This window comes from Tetrao urogallus, assembly GCF_951394365.1.
Source record: "Tetrao urogallus genome assembly, chromosome: 20".
NCBI lineage: Eukaryota > Metazoa > Chordata > Aves > Galliformes > Phasianidae > Tetrao > Tetrao urogallus.
In genome coordinates, this window is record NC_136833.1 from 5,448,464 (window position 1) to 5,466,933 (window position 18,470).

The window sequence follows — 18,470 nt, forward strand, 5'->3', positions numbered from 1 at the left end:
TTATCACGAGGTAGCATGCATGTGGTGGCATTTTTCTTTTTTTATAATTGTTTAAACTGAATTTTATACCGATGTTTAAACTTAATTGGATGTTTAGCTTGAAGTTACAGGTTGCATTGGGATGTATATTGTAGTGGGGTTACTGTAATAAAAAAAAAAAAAAGGAAAAAAAAAAATCCTTCCAAACTGCTGAAATGTTGCTGAAAAACATGGTGCTGGTAACAGTTCAACAATCCGTGGCTGCTCATTCTTGCCTACTCTTTACTTTTCCTCAAAGCAGGTTAGCATTGAAGGTGGCATTGATAAGCCTGCATGCGTGTTCAATATTTTTTCTTTTCTCCCTCCCCCCTCCCCATCTCCCTTCGCTCGCTCAACCTCTTTTGTTCAGTATGTGTAACTTGAAGCTAATTTGTACTACTGGATATCTGACTGGAGCCACAGATACAGAATCTGTATTGTTCTTACTGAAACACAGCATGGAATTAACATTAAACTTAAATAAAACAAACCTAAATTAAAAATGCCAAATACTACTATGACTTTCCTTTATATTACTTCAGCAAGAATAATTTTCCTCTGTTGCTTTGAATAGGAACGTTTGGAGAGGGGGGAAGAGAGGAGAGAGGAATAACAGCAGTGCTTTCCTTCTGTGAGATAAGTTTACAGTTGAACCCAGCTTCCTCGACAGCCTGCATTGCATCAGGAGGAGTCGGAGCTGCTCCACACCACTTAGTCAGGTTTCCTTTGAACTCAGTGCACAAAGCACTGCTCATGTTTCTTTTGCTTGCCTCTAGAGGACGACTCTTCCAGTGCAGTTGAGTGGGAGAAGGGAAACACGTCAATGTGGAGCCTAAGAAGCTGAAGCCCTGGGGATCTTTGTAGGGGTGCTCTGCTCGGTGTGGCGGAAGGCAGCAGGAATGCTGCCCGTGAGGTGGTTTGGACCCAGGAACTTGGAGTTCAGTGGCCTGTGATGTCCAAGGGTTGTGTGTGAAACAGGGAAATCGCCCCCCTCTCCCTCCCGGAATTAAACATGCTGAAACAGCTTCTATGGTAAAGACAAGTTTCCTTCATAAAAATTTATTTAGTGTAATCTTGAGGAGATTATATAGTAGCGTATACAGCGTTGTATAGTATATACACTATAGGCATATACAGTAATGTGGTGTATATGTAGTACAGTGTATACAGCATTCCAGGCCTGGGCAGTGTTCAGTAACTGTAATGTCAGAAACACAGAATGAGATGGAGCTGATGGTGCTGTCAGCGGCAGCCTTCGGTTACGTGTTATTCAGGGCTGTGTGACTGCTGGAGCTACAGCAGCAGGTTGTGGGGTGGCACATGAAAGATCTGTAAGGCAGGTTGTGTGCAAAATGCACTGCTGGAGGTCTGGGAAGGGAAGCTGGAGCTGTGATGTGCTGTCAGCTGGGACTTTGACACACAGCTGCCCACCGTGGGGCTGTTTGGGTTCGTTGTTAAATGGAGGTGCTGGGTGTTCACTTCTGTGATGCAGGTTGAGACCCGAGGGCATTTTTGTGGCCCTGGAGGCTCTGGGTCAGAATGGTGCTGGCAGCTCTTGTGGAAGATGGCCGGCTGCTCGGCGAGGCTGTGCACTGAAGGAGCCATCTCTTCCCCATTAAGGCAGCTGTGAGAGGTGTTGGCAGACACTGCAGCTCTGCTGTCAGAACTCAAACTTCCAGTTATCCCTGAAAAGTTTAGATGGGGAAAAGTAGTTTTTGTGCTGCTCGGAGCTTGATGGGCTGTGAGGGAAGGGCAGGAGCACAGCTCACGTGCACAGCCTGCGGCTGAGATGCAGGTTGCGTTTACAGCCTCGAGCTGTGAGAACAAGTGATGACCTGCAGCTTGTGGTGCTTGGATTTTGTTTGGATGCACGCTGTGGTTATGGTACTACAGTATAAAAATATCATTGTACAGCAAGAAATGGGAGAGGTGACTGCAAAAAGGAAAAAGAAAAAGCCGCTGTATCCAGATGAGTGAAGTTACATGACGGGTTTCTCAGGTTAATACAGTCTGTTCGTAAACTTAAAAACAACACAAATTCCAAATCTCAAACATAAGTTTCCACATCAGTGCCATTTCTTGTAGTCCATCTCTCATATTCAGCTATAAAGTATTTACAGGGTTTTACTCATTTACACAATATGGCTTTAATATCGTAACGTAAAGCATCAAAACATCTCAAAATCGTTCATAGAACACTCTGAATATAAAGTTTGGCATTTCATTGACTGCTGATGGAGCAGCATTTCTTCTGATGGCGCTTTTCGATGATTTCAAGCACAAGTTTTGGTCGTTTCCATCAAGGCTTAAACTCAAATAGAGTCAGAATCACCTCTCAAAGCCCAGCCAAGCAGGTTTTGTGAACCGTGGTTTCATGGACATCATGTTGGACCCGTGTTGTTTGCTACTAAGGTAAGGAAGAGAAGGCCTTTCTTTTGGAACTTTTGTATTAAGACAAGAAAGCAAGATGCGTTTTGTGGGTTTTCTGAAAGTGCAGGTCTTTGGTAACAATAAACAAAATGAGCAAAGCAAGGGAGGCAGCAGGGGTTTGCTGGGAACAATGTCCAGCCCATGGATGGGGTGGAGTCAGATGGAAGAAGGGGTTCTGTGATGGTGGCACATCTATCATCGAGAGTTCAAACGAGGTGCAACCTGCAGGAGAAGACAGACAAGCTAGAAACAGATCCTGCAACAGCTTTAGCTCCTGAATATCCTTAAAGCTCACCAAAGACCGGCCTGTAGAATGAGCCACAGGTGATGTTAAGGGTACATAAAGCTCCTCCTGTGGGAATACTGAAGTTGGCTGCTCAGCAGGAAACAAGTGAGAGAAGTGATCCCGTGGTTATCCTGGAAACCTCCCTAGGCTCAGCGCTGCAGGAGGACTGAGCTGTGGGAGGTGGGAGGGAGGGCAAAACTGGCAGAATGTTCTTAGGGTTGGTTTGAAAGGGCTGGTGGAAAAATGATGCATTTTTTCTTGGTATAGGAAGTTGTTTGGATTGCTGATACAGATAGCAAATGGGAGAGAGAGGCGTGGTCCTCACTTCAGTGCTTAAGCAAACTTAATCTTCCTGTGTAGAGCTGGTGGATGTTCCACGGAGCAGGGACAGCCTCTGGCAGGACTGCGTTTGTGGGTTTTACAGGGCAGATTTGTTTGAGCAAGGTGGAAAAGCTGAACCCATTTCTGATAGCAGTCATCCTGCAGTAGGGCAGGGGAGTTGATCTTTCAGCACTGGTGCTGCAGTAAGAGGCTCTGGATTCATTTCTGAGCAAGCCTCAATCTGACCAAGCATAAATCAGCTGCATGTATCAGATTAACAGGAAGACTACAAACAATTCCAAAAGGGAAGAGGAATTGTTCTTGTGTTTTTAAGACCCCTAAAACTTGTCCTGCACTAAAGACAGAATCATGTGAAAGAACCCAAGTGATTGATAGGACAATTACTTGATGAGTTGGAGCAAGCTTGGCAGCCTCCTAGGACTGCAGGAGAAGCCCAGTGCAGAAATCCAACTGGGAAGAGGGTTCCTGGACCACAGCTGTGTGTTCAGCTGTGTGAAGCTGTGGCACGTGTCTGTGTGCAGTGAATGTGGCTTAGTGACAGGGTCTGGGTTCTGATGCACTGAGTAACACTTCTTACCAATCCCATCCTGCACTCACCACGGTTAGATGGCCGTTCTTGGCTTTGGCTATAAGCAGTTCTGATCCTGATATAAAATCGATGACGCCTTCTTTGCCTTGACCAACTGTAAATTTTATGCTACAGAGACAAACAGGTAAGAAACATAATTAGAAAGTGCAAGTGGCTTCACTGTATTGGTGCTTAATTGCAATAGGTGTACTTGCTCAAGGAAATGGAGGCTAAGTTAATCGTAATTATGTTCTGATAACACATGTATACCTGTAGCCCTGCAATGCTGAAGCAGAACCAACACAACAATGAAGCAGCTCCCAGGGCTGGGCCTGCATGGCTTCACTCACCTGCCCTGGTTGATGTTGATGTTATTAACTTTGTCTGCCCGCATGGCTGTCTTTGTGAGCGTCTCTATCACGTGGTCACTTTGAAGTACAACATCTCCCTAGGATGGAAATCAGTGATGACCTGTGATTGTGGTTTCTCAGTGACTGCACCAAGATAATTATTTTGAAGTTCAGAGCTATCTCCCAACTGCTTAGCAAGGAAAGCATCTCTCAGGTCACACTGCACGGACAGCAGTTACTTCCATTACAAGGTAACAGTAATGGGGAGAGGGAGCCAGGACCACTCCTGTCAGTTACTGGTGAATCCCATTTACGAGCACAAAAAGTGAAATTCTACTTAAAGATGGCACAAAGTGAGTTCCCAGTGGGGCCGTTCACCTGCACACACCCCCACGTGTGCTTCTCCCCCACCCACCTCCACCCTGGATCTTCTGCTCTTTGTGCCTCTAAAACAGTTCCTAGAGATGGTTGGAGAAATGCTGGATGAGTCCAACTACCTTCTGTTTGTTGTCCTCACAGTGCACGTGCAGCACAAACAAGTTATCGCTCAGGCTGCTGACGGAGATGCCTGCAACAGAGAGCAGAGCGACCATCTGACACCAACCTGACGCTGTGTGCACCTGGTGTGTGCTGCAAAACCTCTCCCAGCAGGGCAGCAACTGCTGTTGCCACACTGAGAAACCCAGCAGCTGAGAAGCTCCACGGAAGCACTGTGCTAACATGGCAGCAGAGAGGCTGGAGAGGCTGCAAGGTGACAGAATCAGCTTATAGCTGTGTTCTTTCATGTGAAAAAGAAACTTTCATGCGCCTCTGCCTCTTAGAAGTAGGAAGGTGTGTTCTCAGTGGATTTGGTTTAAAACCTTGACATAGAGATGTCTGGATGAGCTGTGCAAGTTGAGGTAACCTAGCAGAAATGAACACACGCAGTAGTACTGTCCTAAGGGAGTCCTGGAACCCCACGTTAGTGGTGGCTGTAGAAACCATTTCAAATGTGACAGTTACAAGTGCAGTAGATAACTGTGTTAGGGTAACACTGAAATGATGGTCAGGAATTGGCTGCAAGGAGGAGTGCTGGCAATGCTGGCAGCTGGAGGTTTCAGACAGGACAGATGAGAAATGGCTGCTGTGTACCAGACACACAGAGCAGCTTTCTTTGACAAAGTTCACGCTCTAAAAGGATCAAATCCATGTCAGATAGTGAGAGGCTGACAGCCAGCATCCCTGCAGCTGCTGTGCAATAATGGTGCAACTTCCTGCAGTTGGGAAATGGCTTTGGAGAGGTTTCTGGAGAGATGAATTGGGTAACTTCAGTGACATTTCATGGAATTTAATTTTAGAAATACCCAAGTTCAAGATATCTTACACTGACAAATACTTTCTGTAATAATTTCATTCTTGTCAGCACAAAGACCAACTGATTGTTATTTTTTTTAATCACATCGGTTAAAATGAAGTGAGCTGAACCCCATGTATGTTACCACTCACCTGTCAGGTTGGCATAGTCAATCCGCTGTTTGATTTTGGAGTCTTCAACAATGATGACTGCATTCTGGGTGAGAAGCAGCTGCCGTGATCTTGCTTTGTATCCTTTCCGGTCGTACTTGATCACAGGAACTGCATACTGAAATAAGTGTTATCAGTGCTAAGATGCATTCTGTTGAATCGGCAGCTGCCTCCCATCTAGCCTGGAGAGCTTCAAGTCCAGATTCTGCTCCACTTTGTGTAATTCTCTGCATTATTCTCTTCCTCTCCCCCTTAAGCATCTCAAAGCATCACGAAGAGCAGTGCTGGCTGCAGCCCTTCCAATTCTGACATAACTTGGCAAAACCTTCTGTTGTGTTTCTGATCCATCAGTTCTTCACACAGACAATCACCAAAGCTTACTGTGTACTTCCTGCTATATTCAGAAATCAAACCTTCTGACAAAGACTTCAATTCTGCTCAATAATTCTAAAACTTGATAAAACTATTAGGACATGTATCTCACCTTAATGGCTTCATTTTCTAAAGCCTGAAGGACTTTAGCATTTATTTCTTCATTACCTAAAATGAAAAAAAAAAAAAAGGGATCAGAAAGAAGTTTATAGCAAGAGAAGAGTAAAAAGCCTCCCCCCCTTCTTCCCAGCTTTGCACCCCCTGCTCACCAAGTCGTGTGTTGATGAAGAGCCTGGGGACGCTCTGAGGGTAATTGTCCTTCTTACCCTTAAAAATCTCACTGGCAATTACTTTTTGTTCCAACTGCAAGGACAAAAGATGGATTCTTGTTTAATATAAAATCTCTGTTCAAATAAAATGTTTGTCTTCAAAGAGCCAGAAGAAGTTACGTCCTTATTAGCGCAGTGTAAAACGTCTGTTCCTACTCCCTTGTCTCCCTTATCCTTTAACAAATAGTGAAATTGTTAGCTGCTGTATTGCCCTGGGAGTTCCTGTTTAGAAGGTGATTCACCACAAACCTTTGGTCCTTTGGAGTGCCAGGATGTCAGTATGACCAGCACCGTGAGGTCTGACTTCTGCCCATTCAGAATAAGAACAAAACCAGGGAACGAGGAAACAGGAAATGCTTGGCTTTATATAGGGTAAATTTAACATCATGGATGCTGTTACAGGGTATGAAGTACAGGAGCTCATTTACAGGTAAAAATGTGGATAAGGAATGTCTGTAAGTCTTGGTTGCTTGGGAAAGAGTGTATTCTGCTGCATTTCCACCTGTGTAAAGGCTTTTATTAATCCTGTGTCCTTAATCACAGGCTCAGCCCCTGACTCAGTGTTTTGTTACACGCTTTTAATACTTCACAGGCCTCCATAAGCTGTATGATATGCTATCCAATTAAAAAAAAGCCTTAAGGGAACTAATTACTGCCATTTCAGAACAGTAACATCTATGCTGCTTAATGTGAACAGTTCCTATTATCACCTTTCACTGAGCTTTTTCAGTATGAAAAATGATTGCTCCACCAAGACGAATACATTTCAGTATTATTTTTAAATCTAGACCAAGGCTGAAACACAATGGTACAGAAAACTGTTCCCATAACTTCTGTTTGGCCAGTGACTCATTTTGAGTCTGCAAAATTCTCATTCTACTTTCAGTGGTGCCAGCAGAAAGACCCTGGTTCTGCTCTGTACATCACAGAGCATTCGGAAATAGAAATTATACCTCCATAGCATCGACTTATTCTGGGAAGGAATGCAAACTGTCACCTACCTGTTGCTTCCACTCTGGGCTGATTCTCTTGCAGTAAGTCCAGACCATGTTCTGCATGCATAACTGGCGCAGGAGCTGGGATGCCTGAAGGAGATTTCACAAAATACACCAGAATGCTGACAAACCAAACAGTGAAGACAAGGGAAACAACTGCAGAAAATCTATGGCTGAATAAATATACTTTTAGAGTTAAGTAATAGGAAGTCTGTTTTCCCTCTGAGACAGGTTGTTGTGCACCATTCTCCAGCTAACACGCATACTTTACATGGTTATGTCCTTCCTTGCTTCCCACTCTCCATTCAGTCCAAACAGGGGCCCTTGGACAAGCTAACTGGGACTTTCTGCAGTATTCTGTTTCTCTGCCACGTGCAGTTCAGTACTGTATCTGCAATACCTGTAGGTATGCTAGTGACACATACGTGATGGTGTTTGAGTTCTACTAGCAGAGATGCTGATCTAATGTAAAACCTGAGCGAGGTCTCCCTTAGGCCTTCATTATGCCAGTTGTTGTGCATGTTGTGCAGCTGGACTTACCTCACAGAGCGATGGAGGAGGGGTTGGCCACGATTTGTCCAGGACGTTCTTTGGCAGGTTACGTTTGAGGTTCATCAGGAAGGAGAAGCGGATGTAATCAAGGAAATACTCATTCTCTGGGCAGCGAGGGTGGTTCCGGTAAATAAAGCCCTTAATGAACCTGAGGAAGGGAAAGATGGAAACAGGAGGAGTTGGGATGAGAGGTACTTGGAGGTCTCTTCCAATCCGACCATCTCCGGGGCCCCGGTGGGCTCTCAGCTACAGCCAGGGTGCACAGAGTTTACAACAGATCAAATACCCAAAATACTTGTCACAAAAGAACCTCCTGTGGGGGCCCCTAATTCCATTCTTCTGAGCTTTATGGAGTAGCTGCAACTCACTAACAAACATCCCTGACACCGCAGTGACCAGAAACTTCATTCTTACCACCCTCTCATTAGGAAATAAGCACCCTAAGGGCCTTAGGTTTCTCTTTACCTTCTGATAGTCTGCACTGCCCACTTCCTCTTGGCAGCTTTTCGGCGGCCCAGGGTTCCCCGCCACCAGGACTGGATGGCTATTGCTACAGTAAGACAAGAAACATGGCACTAAGTGAGCTGCTTCACTGCAGTATTGACACAGAACTATCAACAGAGTGCTCAAGAATGCACTCTCAAAGCAAAACACCACCAGACTTCGCAGTGGCACGTGGGAAAGAATACAATTCAAATTTTAAACAGTACAATAAGGTGGATAAATGGCAATAACAAGCACTGGTAGATAGGAACTGCTGTACAGAGGCTGCTGTGTGAGCAAGTTAAGTTCTCTTAGAGTCTCAAGGAATAACGTGGAAGGACCCAGAACTGCACACCTTGCATCTTCCATTCTGCTTCCAGCAAGGCTTTGGGGATGTTCCTTCTGGTTCATCCAAACCAACTCACCTCGGACTTCTCACTCACAACAATGGCCACTTCAAACCACGCAGTGACACAGCACTGCAGTTTCCTTTCTCCCTCATACCTGAGTGTTTCATGTGCAGGAATTTCTTCCGACGGTAGAAACCTCTCCACGTGGCCTGCATTTTTGTTGCTGAAATTGCAAGAGAAACAGCAATTTGAAAACTTTTTTTTTTTTAATATCACAAAACAAACAACCCACGAAGCTGCTGCAGTGTGTGACTCACCCAGGCTCTGCTTCCTCACTTCCAGAGCATCTTCCGTTGCAAACAAAGTCTTGGGAAAGCGGATAAAAATCTTTGTTCTAGAAATAGAAATGCAGCATGTTTAACAAGCCAGAGAAGTTTGCTTCCTGCCCTTAGCATCCCCTTTGGGATCTCTAATCTTTTCCCCACCCATTAACAGAAGTGCCTTATTTAAGAGCAGTGACATCGATGGCCAATGATTCATAACCTCAAATTTTAAGAAAATAATGATGAGAACTGACCGTCCCATTTTGTATTCTTCCTGTTTGTAGCCGAGATGTTTCACCAGCACAGCCACCCCGTCGTGGGGCCGTCCATCCCACGTAGGCCACGTTTCTGGACAAAGTGATTTATATCTGCAAATTGACAGCAGAAGAAATCTTAGGGCGAGACGTTCAGCTCAGCCAGAGGAACAAACAGGGGCTTCCTTCAGTTCATTTCCACTTGGCTCCCTCAAGGAAACAACTCAGGCATAAGGGCTGCTCTTTGCTGCTCAGAACACTTTCCCCTTTCAATACCTGTGGGGCCAACATCAGGGAGAGGGAGGCAGAAGGAGAGGTAAGTGCAAGGTAATCCTACCTCTGCAGGAAAACTTCGTATTTCCTTCGATACGCAAAGCCAGCTCTGCGCACTCTGAGGTTCTCCATCAGCCCCAGGTATTTCACTTGGTGTCGGATTAGAACCTCATCAAATCGATCTGCAGAGCATGAAAATGGAGAAGCTGCATTAATGCATGTCTGTCCCTTTGTGTGAAGAAGGGAATGCTCAGAACAGTTCTCTCTTAGACCCTCATCTTTAACCTCTACCCCACCCTAACAGAAGTTATTTTGTGATTCTTGTCCTTCTATTAGTATACATTTATGTCTAGTTCCAAACATAAGTTGTCCTTTAGGACACTGTATGCAGACAGGAGAAGGAAATGAGAGGATAAGGATCATTAGAAGGAAATAATGTAGGTTTACAATGCTTGGTTTTAACCCTACTCCACTGCTTTGCCCAACCCAGTGCCTCTCTTCTGACTCCTGACTGGCACTACCACCACCTTCCTACCACAGGCCCAAAATGAGGAATCTCACAAGACTTATTCAGTTGGGCTCTTTTCTGTGCCCCACTGACTGGGCCCTTGTGGTTTATGCAGCTGTTGAAGAGAAGCACACAGAGGAGGAGCTAGCCAGGGACATACCAGCCTGCTTAGCATCGTTAGGTTTAATGCAACGGATGTAGGAGGGCTCTTTGGACATCAGGATTTCCATGAGTTTAGAGAGGCTGTTTTTAAACTGAGTTGCTGCCTAAGAGAAAAGAAAGAACACCAGGGATGAAGCAATGATGTACAGTTTGCACCTGTGACTTAGCAGAACAGATCTGACAGCCTCCAACTCTAAAGGTAAGAGGTACCACGTTAGACAGGACATGTCTTTAAAGAAGTGGAAGCAGCCACATCTCCAGCAGCTCTCGTGTTCTTACCGTTTCGGGTCTCTTCTTGTCTGTCAGCTCTGTCCTGTCAAAACACTGATTTATGATAGGATTCTCAGAGTTGCACATGGTCTGCAGAGAGATACAGCATTCAGAGACTAATTTTCAGAGAATAAACTTCAGACAACTATTACAGAAATGTGTGATAAAAGGGGTTTGGGTTGTTGTTTTTAACAAAACAACTTTGGCAACCTTAATCTATCTTTTCTTAATGCACTTCTCCAGATAGGGATTAAAAAAACCTTTTCCCTCAGATTCCATCCCATTTTGAAGCAGACTCCTTGTTCTGCTGAGTATTGGAAGCAGCCCTTATCCATACTCACCTCCTTCAGGTTCCGAAAGAGAAGGTCATTGTTTTTATCTAGAAAACCTGGAAGAAAAAGAAACGGCTCAGGCTGCCACTGCTGTTCCATAGGAATTTCATAACAACAATGCAGGAATTTGAGATGGGAAATCAATCCGGTTAATCGAATGGTATATGGGAGTACTCTACACCCAGATTGTCTTTGCTATGTAGTGAAGCTGTTTTAATTCAAAGAGAAGGGAATGGAGGAGGGAAAAAGATTGAGAGCTGAGATGAGGCACACACCTGCAACACTGTAGGTGACCTCTCCAGCATAGTGCAAAAGCCGGAACTCCTCCCTCCCCAGCGACTTGCGAGTTTTTTGGTCAGCAAGCTTGTGCCTGGTGAGGAAAAAAACAGCTTCATGAGGGACAAAGAGCAGTGATTGTGGGGATTCATCTCGAGAACCACTATGGCATATGATCCTGGAGCGGAACAAAATGATCCTGGAGCGGGACAAAATGATCCTGGAGCGGGACAAAATGATCCTGGAGCGGGACAAAATGAACACGGGGGGCAGAGGGAATCACGCTTCCTGTTCTTCAAGACCAAAAGTTAAAAAGGTGAATTACCAACCAGCAAGTCATACAAATGTCGTAAAAATCTACTCAGGGAGGACCTTTACACACCTCCTTCAGGCTTGGGCAATATGCAAATACAGAAGAAATAAGATTCAGTGCACAAATTGGATGTGCTCTTTCCTGCCAGCCTGACACGTCTTTTCCAGCTCTGTTACAACTGCTTATCTTGTATTACCATAACTCACAGTCTAACCTCTGTGCAAATGAAGACATTCTCATTTTTTGTGGGATCCAGTCTATCTGGGATGCCATGGGCACAATGAGGTATAAAGTTACTGCGGAATCATTTTAGATCTGCTCTGTCACACATGTGGAACCCACCAATAAAGCTGCCTCAGCTACGGACTCACGTGAGAAAATGAGGGTGGTTCTTCACAGTTTCCTCCAGTTTCTCCAAGAATGTCATATCTGTGGCATCTCCAGGTCTCAGACATTCTTCATCCTGAAAACAAACACAAATGCATTCTGCTCTTGATTTTTCTCTGGGGTTGTAAGCATGCGGCCCAGCTCTACTTCTGCCACACCAGAACACATTCCCAGCTCGAACCCTGGCCTTTTAATAGGCACCTCATGCCTCCATTTCACTTAGTAAAACGAATGAAGAGTTGCTGAGTTGAGAAAGAGAACAAGTTCCTCCCTCCAGACTGCCTGGATTGGAGGCTTCTTTCCTGAGAGCAGATGGAGGTGATGCAACATGATTTTCAATGGTGTCACTGTTGGGTGTATCGCTGCTCTCCCCTCCTGCCCAAACAATCCTCATCTAATGTTAGGCCTTCTTTTCCCGTGTTCTTCCCCTTAAAAAGTTGTGTCAACTCACCAAAATAGAAATGATGCCTTTGAATTTCTCTTCCACCAAATCACAAATGATTTTGTTATTGAAATACTGAACCGGTTCCCACTGCAGAGACAAGGAATCACACTTTGGTGACAAAAACTTTTGACGGGAAAGAAAGTTTCAGAACATGCTAGACAGCACCTTATTCAAATAAAGTTTCTGCCATTTGAAAAATAAAGCTTTTTCACTCATCACATGTATTTTCTTAACATTCCCTTTGAAACACATCTTTTAAGATACAAAAGACTGGGACGGCACGACTCGCCCCGGCTGAACTGCACACCGTCCCCAAGGCACTTCCAAAAGAAAGCAAGAGAAAAGTTTTTAAGCATTTTACTTTGCAACCATTAATAACAGCTCCTGCTCTAATTATCTGTCCTCTGGCCTGCAGGAGGCGCTACAGAGAAGGCAGTGGAAGCGGTGATCCGGCTCTTACCGCGATGCCTTCTGACTCATATTCCTCTTGTTCTGACTTTAATGTAAGCTCTATGAAGAGTTGCTGCAATTTTTCATTACAATAATTAATACAAAACTGCTCAAAGCTGCAAAGAAAAATCAGAAAAATATTCATTAATACTGTGTCACAACAACAAAAGCTTTAATTTGAGCATAGTAGAATTAATGATCTATGTGTGATCAAGAAAAATACAAGAGATTTAGGGAATTATTCAGTGAGTCTATACATGTGTTGGATTTATTACCTAGTGAATCATGGGTGGGTTCCAAGAAGGAGAGAAAAATTGACATAAGCAGTGGAATACTAAGGAACACAGAAACTACAAATTCAGTCTCAGTTCATTGCTACCTGCCACTTAGTTTCCAGACTCTGGTATTATTCTGTATACTGTTCTACAGCTGCTTTCCCATTCAACCACCACAGAAAGATACCAGAACAGCCACAGCTGCACCACAGAGCTGGACAAAGGCATGGTGCAAATGACCACAGGAACATGCCCCAAAAAGGGACCCGTCTCTGAAACACCAGGAGCACTGCTGGCAGTGCTCAGTACAATCTGCATGTTGTGTTACAAGCCTGCCATTCACTCGATTTCCTAAAGCTGAGATGTTATCTCTTTCTCACTTAGTAAAAAAGCCAGAGACAGAATGATGTCTCGTTACACAATGGAGAGAAAACACTATGGAAGTCATGCGGAGCTTACTCAGAACTCAAAGACACCAAAGGAAACAAACCTGTTGTGTTGGAAAACCTCAAACCCGTAAATGTCAAGCAATCCTAGAACTGTCGTGCTTCTCCAGCCTGGAAACTCTCCTTCCTGCAATAGGGCACAAAGTGTTCGTGTGTGGTCACAGTCATGGCTACAATCCACCACATCTCCCCCATTTAGTTGTAGCGTTTGCTCCTTACCCCCTTCTTTGTGGGAAACAAATTAATTTGGAAATCACTGTACAGCACAGAACAACTTGCTGAAGCTTAAAGATTTGGAACTGCCTTCCAGGCAGGATTGTTCATCAACAAACCAAAGATTTGTTTACCTTGTAAGCAAGAGATTTGTTAACTTTGTTCACCAGCCAGGAGAAAGTGCGTCCATAGATTGCTTTCGCCAGCGCGTCCCTTGCATAGGCTGCCTGCTCCAGGTTCAGAGGGCTGATTAACTGCACACAGGAGAAAGAAGTCATCCAACACTGAGAAATGAAGCTTCCCTGTCTCAGGGTTAATAAAGAGCTGGTATTGCGTTGGCTTGATGAAACTTTATGTGCATCCCAAATTGCATCGGCTTCATTTAACTCCACGTGCAACCCAGACCCCCGTTTGTGTTCTTACCTCTTCCCCTTTTGCTATGATCTTCTTGTGGATCAATGCATCTCGCAGAACAGAGCCCTCAACTGCCAGAAGCTGCAAAGCAGTAGAATGTTCAATGCATTTTGGAAGCAGTTCATCAGTGCTACTTTTAAGAGATCAGAAAGGCTAGACCCCAAAACCACAATATAGAGAAACAACTCTACATTCCTTATTCACACTGCCAGACTTTTCACAATTGCCAGTTAAAAAATGACTGGATGTTAACATCTGCATTGTACTTAGGCCAAATGAAAGTGCATTTCTGACAACTTCCATGTATTTTTAAATGATACAATGGTACCAAGTTCTAAGCAAGGAAATCTCAAACACCTTTCATGTAATATACATCTTACTGATGATGCTCACCCGTGCCAGGTATTTAATCTGGTTCTCTGTAGTGACCTGAGCATTTCCTTGCTCATCAGCAGCAAACTGCACGTTGCCCAGATGCAGAACACTAGCTACAATGCTCAGCAAATCCTAGGACAGAAGCAACAGGCAGACATCAGGATGATGGCTTATAAGCAAACGCAGAATGATGCCAGAAAAGGCAGTGAGATGTTTGCAGGAGCTATCACTCTGCACAAACATTCTGTGTTTTGCTTCAGGGTTTTTGCAGGAAATACATTCACTCCAAAGGCCGCCTCTGGTCAGGGATTGAGCAGAAAAAGTCTCAGGAGAGGGGATATTAGCTGAGCTAATAAATGGGTCCTACCTCCACCTCGTTGTCATTGAAGCTTATGATGGACAAGGCTCTTCGCACGATCTTCCAATCGTTTTTATCATTTATGGAACTGACCCTTGCACAGTGACCCTAAAAACATACAGTTTGACATGATAAGTACATCACTGCCATGGAGGCATGACTCATGCTAAGTGTACTTCTGCCACGTGTTTCTTTCCATAGCAGCTATTTCAGTGTTATTTCTGAAGTGACCCAAGGAAGACAGAAAGTCAATTGTGAATGCATTTGTCCTACAGTGTAACAATATTATAAGGACGATTAATGAACACGCACTTTCACTAAATAGTGATACTGCTGTGGGCTCTTCTCAAGGCCCAGCCTTCGCAACAAGTCCTCTTCCCCTCCTTCTAGCAGCTGGTAGAAAATGTGGAAGTTCCTCTCCCCGTGATTTTGGTGCACAACTCGAGACTTTTCCAGGAGGTAGTTCAAGATGTGGCCCCCAACAGGAGCCCCCTAAATCAAACCAGACACATTGAAATATTTTATTAACCTAAAGGAGAATATCCTGCTTCTTTGGCAGAACAGAATATAAAACAGTTGATACAAAAAGGCAGAACATTATTTGTAACTTGGCATCACAATCTCTACCTTGGCAAATACACATCGATTTGAGTTTTCAGGTGTATGTAAAAACAGCTATCAAGTGAAAATAATATAAAATTACATAGATCATGGCTACAGTGTATACTGAACCATATCCTAACCTGCATATTCTTCTCTCTTGGAATGCACTCAACACACACACACAAAAACCAGTAAAACTGTGAGTGTGGAGGGATTACACATTGACAAGTTTAATAAAACATACACCTAGCTACTCAGTTCTTGCACCATGTTCATCTTCCCCATGTGGGGCAATTTGGGTCAGGGTTGAAGCAAACATTATGCAGAGCTGCACAGGACGGCTCACAGTGGATTTAGTTTGGGAGTATCCAGTATTTGCACAGTGCTTATATATCCCCTAGAAAGAAGAGGATTCAATCTCACCCTCTCATCCTATACAGAGGAGGGAAAGAAAGCAAAGTGCATTCCGTAACTCTCCAGAACCAAACTTTGCTACTACAGACACAGCTCACGTGGCCAGCAAGGAAACGTGCACTCCATGCACACATCAGTGCAATAAAGCACAGGCAACAGAGACCTGCTGCGACTGGAACCAGTTCTGAAGTATAAAACAGATTTTAAGTTACTCTGTAATCAAACTGCACGTCCATGTATTTCCCAAATCGGCTGGAGTTATCATTCCGGAGGGTTTTCGCATTTCCAAAGGCCTGAAATGAGAAATGATTAGAGACAAATAAATCAGTATCAAGTAACATAAAGTATAAATACTTCCATGAAATTGTCAACTGCAATTTACAGCCATTAAGGCTTAGGTTTGTCCTTCTTGCAAGCAAAAGCAACATGAAAACAGATTACAGTCCAAAATACTAATGCTGATTATCACACCCTCTGCAATTATTGCAGATGGAGCACACCTCTGAAAACAATTCCATCCCCCCAGCAAATTTATTTTAAGGCCAGTTCACTGCTGACCACACACATCAAGTCCGACAGTCTTCTCAAAGCTTTCTTGCTCATCTCAGCTACTTGCATCCAGTATCTCATAGTGCTGCTCACAGCATGGACTGGAATAGAATGGAAATACTGAAGGGAACTACAAGGACAGAGCAGGGCTGGACACTAGAGGACACCACAGCACTAGAAAACGCTCCCACAAATGCTTTTATAAGCGGGCAATGCTGCCCATAAGAGATGTGTCAATCTCTGGCTTTGCAAGCTTAGGCAGCACACCAGGACTCTGCCTGCTTTGAATGCTTTTCTCCTGCAGCCTGGCCACGCCTGAGCTGTTCTTGGTGGACATGAAAGGGCCGAGAGAGCTTGGCAGCAGATGACCATTTCTTTGGCCTGGAAGCAGGCTGGGATTCCCCTGTGTGCAGTACTGATGATCTGCCCACCTGCGTTCCCAGGATATGCTATCTACTGCACAGAGACAGCTTAATCACACCAAGCAGGATCCAGCTGCCTCCACCCCCTCAGCTGGAAAATGTGAGTACTGCTGGCCTGACTCAATGTCAAGTTCCAGTGCTGCAGACTCTAGAGATACCTCCAGGACAGGGTTGGATTGCAGCAGGCGGTCCTTCACTGTTTCAACCTGCTGACTGGCTGGACAGGTCACGGCGTAGTACTGCAGGATCTTCTTGGTGGCCTCTGTCTTGCCAGCCCCACTCTCTCCAGATATCAGAATACACTGATCCTTCCTCTCCGTGCGCAGAGAGCGATAGGAATTGTCAGCAATAGCATAGCTAGGGAACAATGAGAAGCAGGTGTGAGTTTGCTTCCACAAGGGAAGGGCAGAGACCATCCCACATTGTGAGCCCCTAGCAGAGATACTTCAAAAAGAAACAGGTGTCCATGGGTTGAGTAAGAGCATATTGCTTCTACACGCTGCTGATGGCACAGGAGGTTGCTGGGAATGCTTTCAGACATCTCTATACACATCTCAATCCCTGGGCCTACCTTTTGCAGGGTCATAACATAAATCTATCAAAATTAATTCCCTTAAAAACACTTCTTTTGCTAAAGGTTTTCACGCTGTTAAAATCATTTGACAGTGAATATGGAAGGCTATGAAAAGAGGAAAGAGTTGAACCATTTGCTCTCCCTGCCCATTACACTTGCTGAGGTGAGAAAAGTTTCCATAAAAGAAGACTAAGTGATGCAGATAAACATAAATCTGTCCCACAGAACAAACAAGATTTACATTCACTATAACTCTTGTTTTCTATTGATCTTTGTTCTAGCTTATCTTTTAAGCGATGACAAACTAGAAGCCCACAACTGCACTTTGCCATCTGGACAACCCAGCCCCACACACCAAACGACTCAGCTTCCAACAGCTCTTCTTGGATTGTAGGAGCAGTTGGATTAAGCCAGGACAGACCAACACGAACCCAGCGAGGGCCAAACACTAACCAAAATACCCAACGCTTCCTCCTGCCTGCATGCAACCACAGTTTATTGCAGCTGTCCCTGGATGCTTGCTTCTTCCTGTTCCTTTCTCTCTCTTACTCTCCTGGAGTAGATCTGACATGTTCTTCTACCAAGAATCACTCATACTTTCTCAACACCAGAGAGCAGAAAGAAGGTTTGACAAACAGTGGTGGCAAAATGGAAGGAGAGAGGAAAAGAAGGACCAGATGGAAGAAGAGAAGGTGAGAGAGGAGAGGAGCATTGGCTCTTGAAAATGCACACGTATAAGAACTGCTCAATGTTAACATTCTCAGCTGTCTTACATGCAGTATCAAGCACATACCCTGCCTTCCTATACTTACCAATCATTGGGTTCTGCCTTATTTTTTTAAACTCTCATGCTGTGAAATTAATTAAAAATGATCACACCAAAATAACATCCGTGGCCTTCTCAAGTCTATTAATACTTGGTGCTAAGGCAACACCACTGAGCTACCTAGCAACACAACTGCACGCTTACCCCTATTAAACCCATCAACTCCTTGTCTTCCCATTCAAGTTCTGTCCCTGAACTATTTTAGAAGTCAGTCAGTTGAATAAATATAAATCTCATCTAGTTTGTAAGAACTGCCTCTAGGTTGCTTATCTTCACTGCATGTCTTCTGCTCACAGCCATGCGTACCTCCTACAGAATCCCTTTCACTTTGAGATGCTCACTGTCCCACTTGTAGCTGCCATCTCCAAGCCCCACAGCAGGCTATAAATAGGGCAGGATGTGACACAGCACTCTGGGAAGTTTGCTGTGC

At 44.4% G+C, this 18,470-nt stretch overlaps 1 protein-coding gene across 2 annotated transcripts in view; it reads right to left on the reverse strand.

Moving 5' to 3' along the window:
• Positions 1 to 2,643: 2,643 nt before the first annotated feature.
• Positions 2,644 to 18,470, reverse strand: part of MYO1C (myosin IC) — a gene marked incomplete at its 3' end in the record, with an annotated part of 52,100 nt that continues 36,273 nt past the window's right edge. For both annotated transcript variants that reach the window (XM_079545214.1, XM_079545213.1), the window contains exons 4-32: positions 16,799 to 16,997; positions 15,882 to 15,962; positions 14,965 to 15,144; positions 14,662 to 14,760; positions 14,313 to 14,426; positions 13,929 to 14,000; positions 13,640 to 13,759; positions 13,337 to 13,419; positions 12,582 to 12,687; positions 12,128 to 12,208; positions 11,661 to 11,752; positions 10,976 to 11,070; positions 10,710 to 10,756; positions 10,378 to 10,458; positions 10,097 to 10,202; positions 9,493 to 9,610; positions 9,156 to 9,269; positions 8,896 to 8,972; positions 8,733 to 8,801; positions 8,211 to 8,295; positions 7,734 to 7,893; positions 7,200 to 7,283; positions 6,139 to 6,232; positions 5,982 to 6,037; positions 5,480 to 5,615; positions 4,492 to 4,562; positions 3,995 to 4,092; positions 3,674 to 3,773; positions 2,644 to 2,670 (exon numbers count right to left, since the gene is read on the reverse strand). In XM_079545214.1, coding sequence (XP_079401340.1) covers positions 2,644 to 2,670; positions 3,674 to 3,773; positions 3,995 to 4,092; positions 4,492 to 4,562; positions 5,480 to 5,615; positions 5,982 to 6,037; positions 6,139 to 6,232; positions 7,200 to 7,283; positions 7,734 to 7,893; positions 8,211 to 8,295; positions 8,733 to 8,801; positions 8,896 to 8,972; positions 9,156 to 9,269; positions 9,493 to 9,610; positions 10,097 to 10,202; positions 10,378 to 10,458; positions 10,710 to 10,756; positions 10,976 to 11,070; positions 11,661 to 11,752; positions 12,128 to 12,208; positions 12,582 to 12,687; positions 13,337 to 13,419; positions 13,640 to 13,759; positions 13,929 to 14,000; positions 14,313 to 14,426; positions 14,662 to 14,760; positions 14,965 to 15,144; positions 15,882 to 15,962; positions 16,799 to 16,997 — 2,845 coding nt within the window. The remainder of the gene's footprint in view (positions 2,671 to 3,673; positions 3,774 to 3,994; positions 4,093 to 4,491; positions 4,563 to 5,479; positions 5,616 to 5,981; positions 6,038 to 6,138; positions 6,233 to 7,199; positions 7,284 to 7,733; positions 7,894 to 8,210; positions 8,296 to 8,732; positions 8,802 to 8,895; positions 8,973 to 9,155; positions 9,270 to 9,492; positions 9,611 to 10,096; positions 10,203 to 10,377; positions 10,459 to 10,709; positions 10,757 to 10,975; positions 11,071 to 11,660; positions 11,753 to 12,127; positions 12,209 to 12,581; positions 12,688 to 13,336; positions 13,420 to 13,639; positions 13,760 to 13,928; positions 14,001 to 14,312; positions 14,427 to 14,661; positions 14,761 to 14,964; positions 15,145 to 15,881; positions 15,963 to 16,798; positions 16,998 to 18,470) is intronic.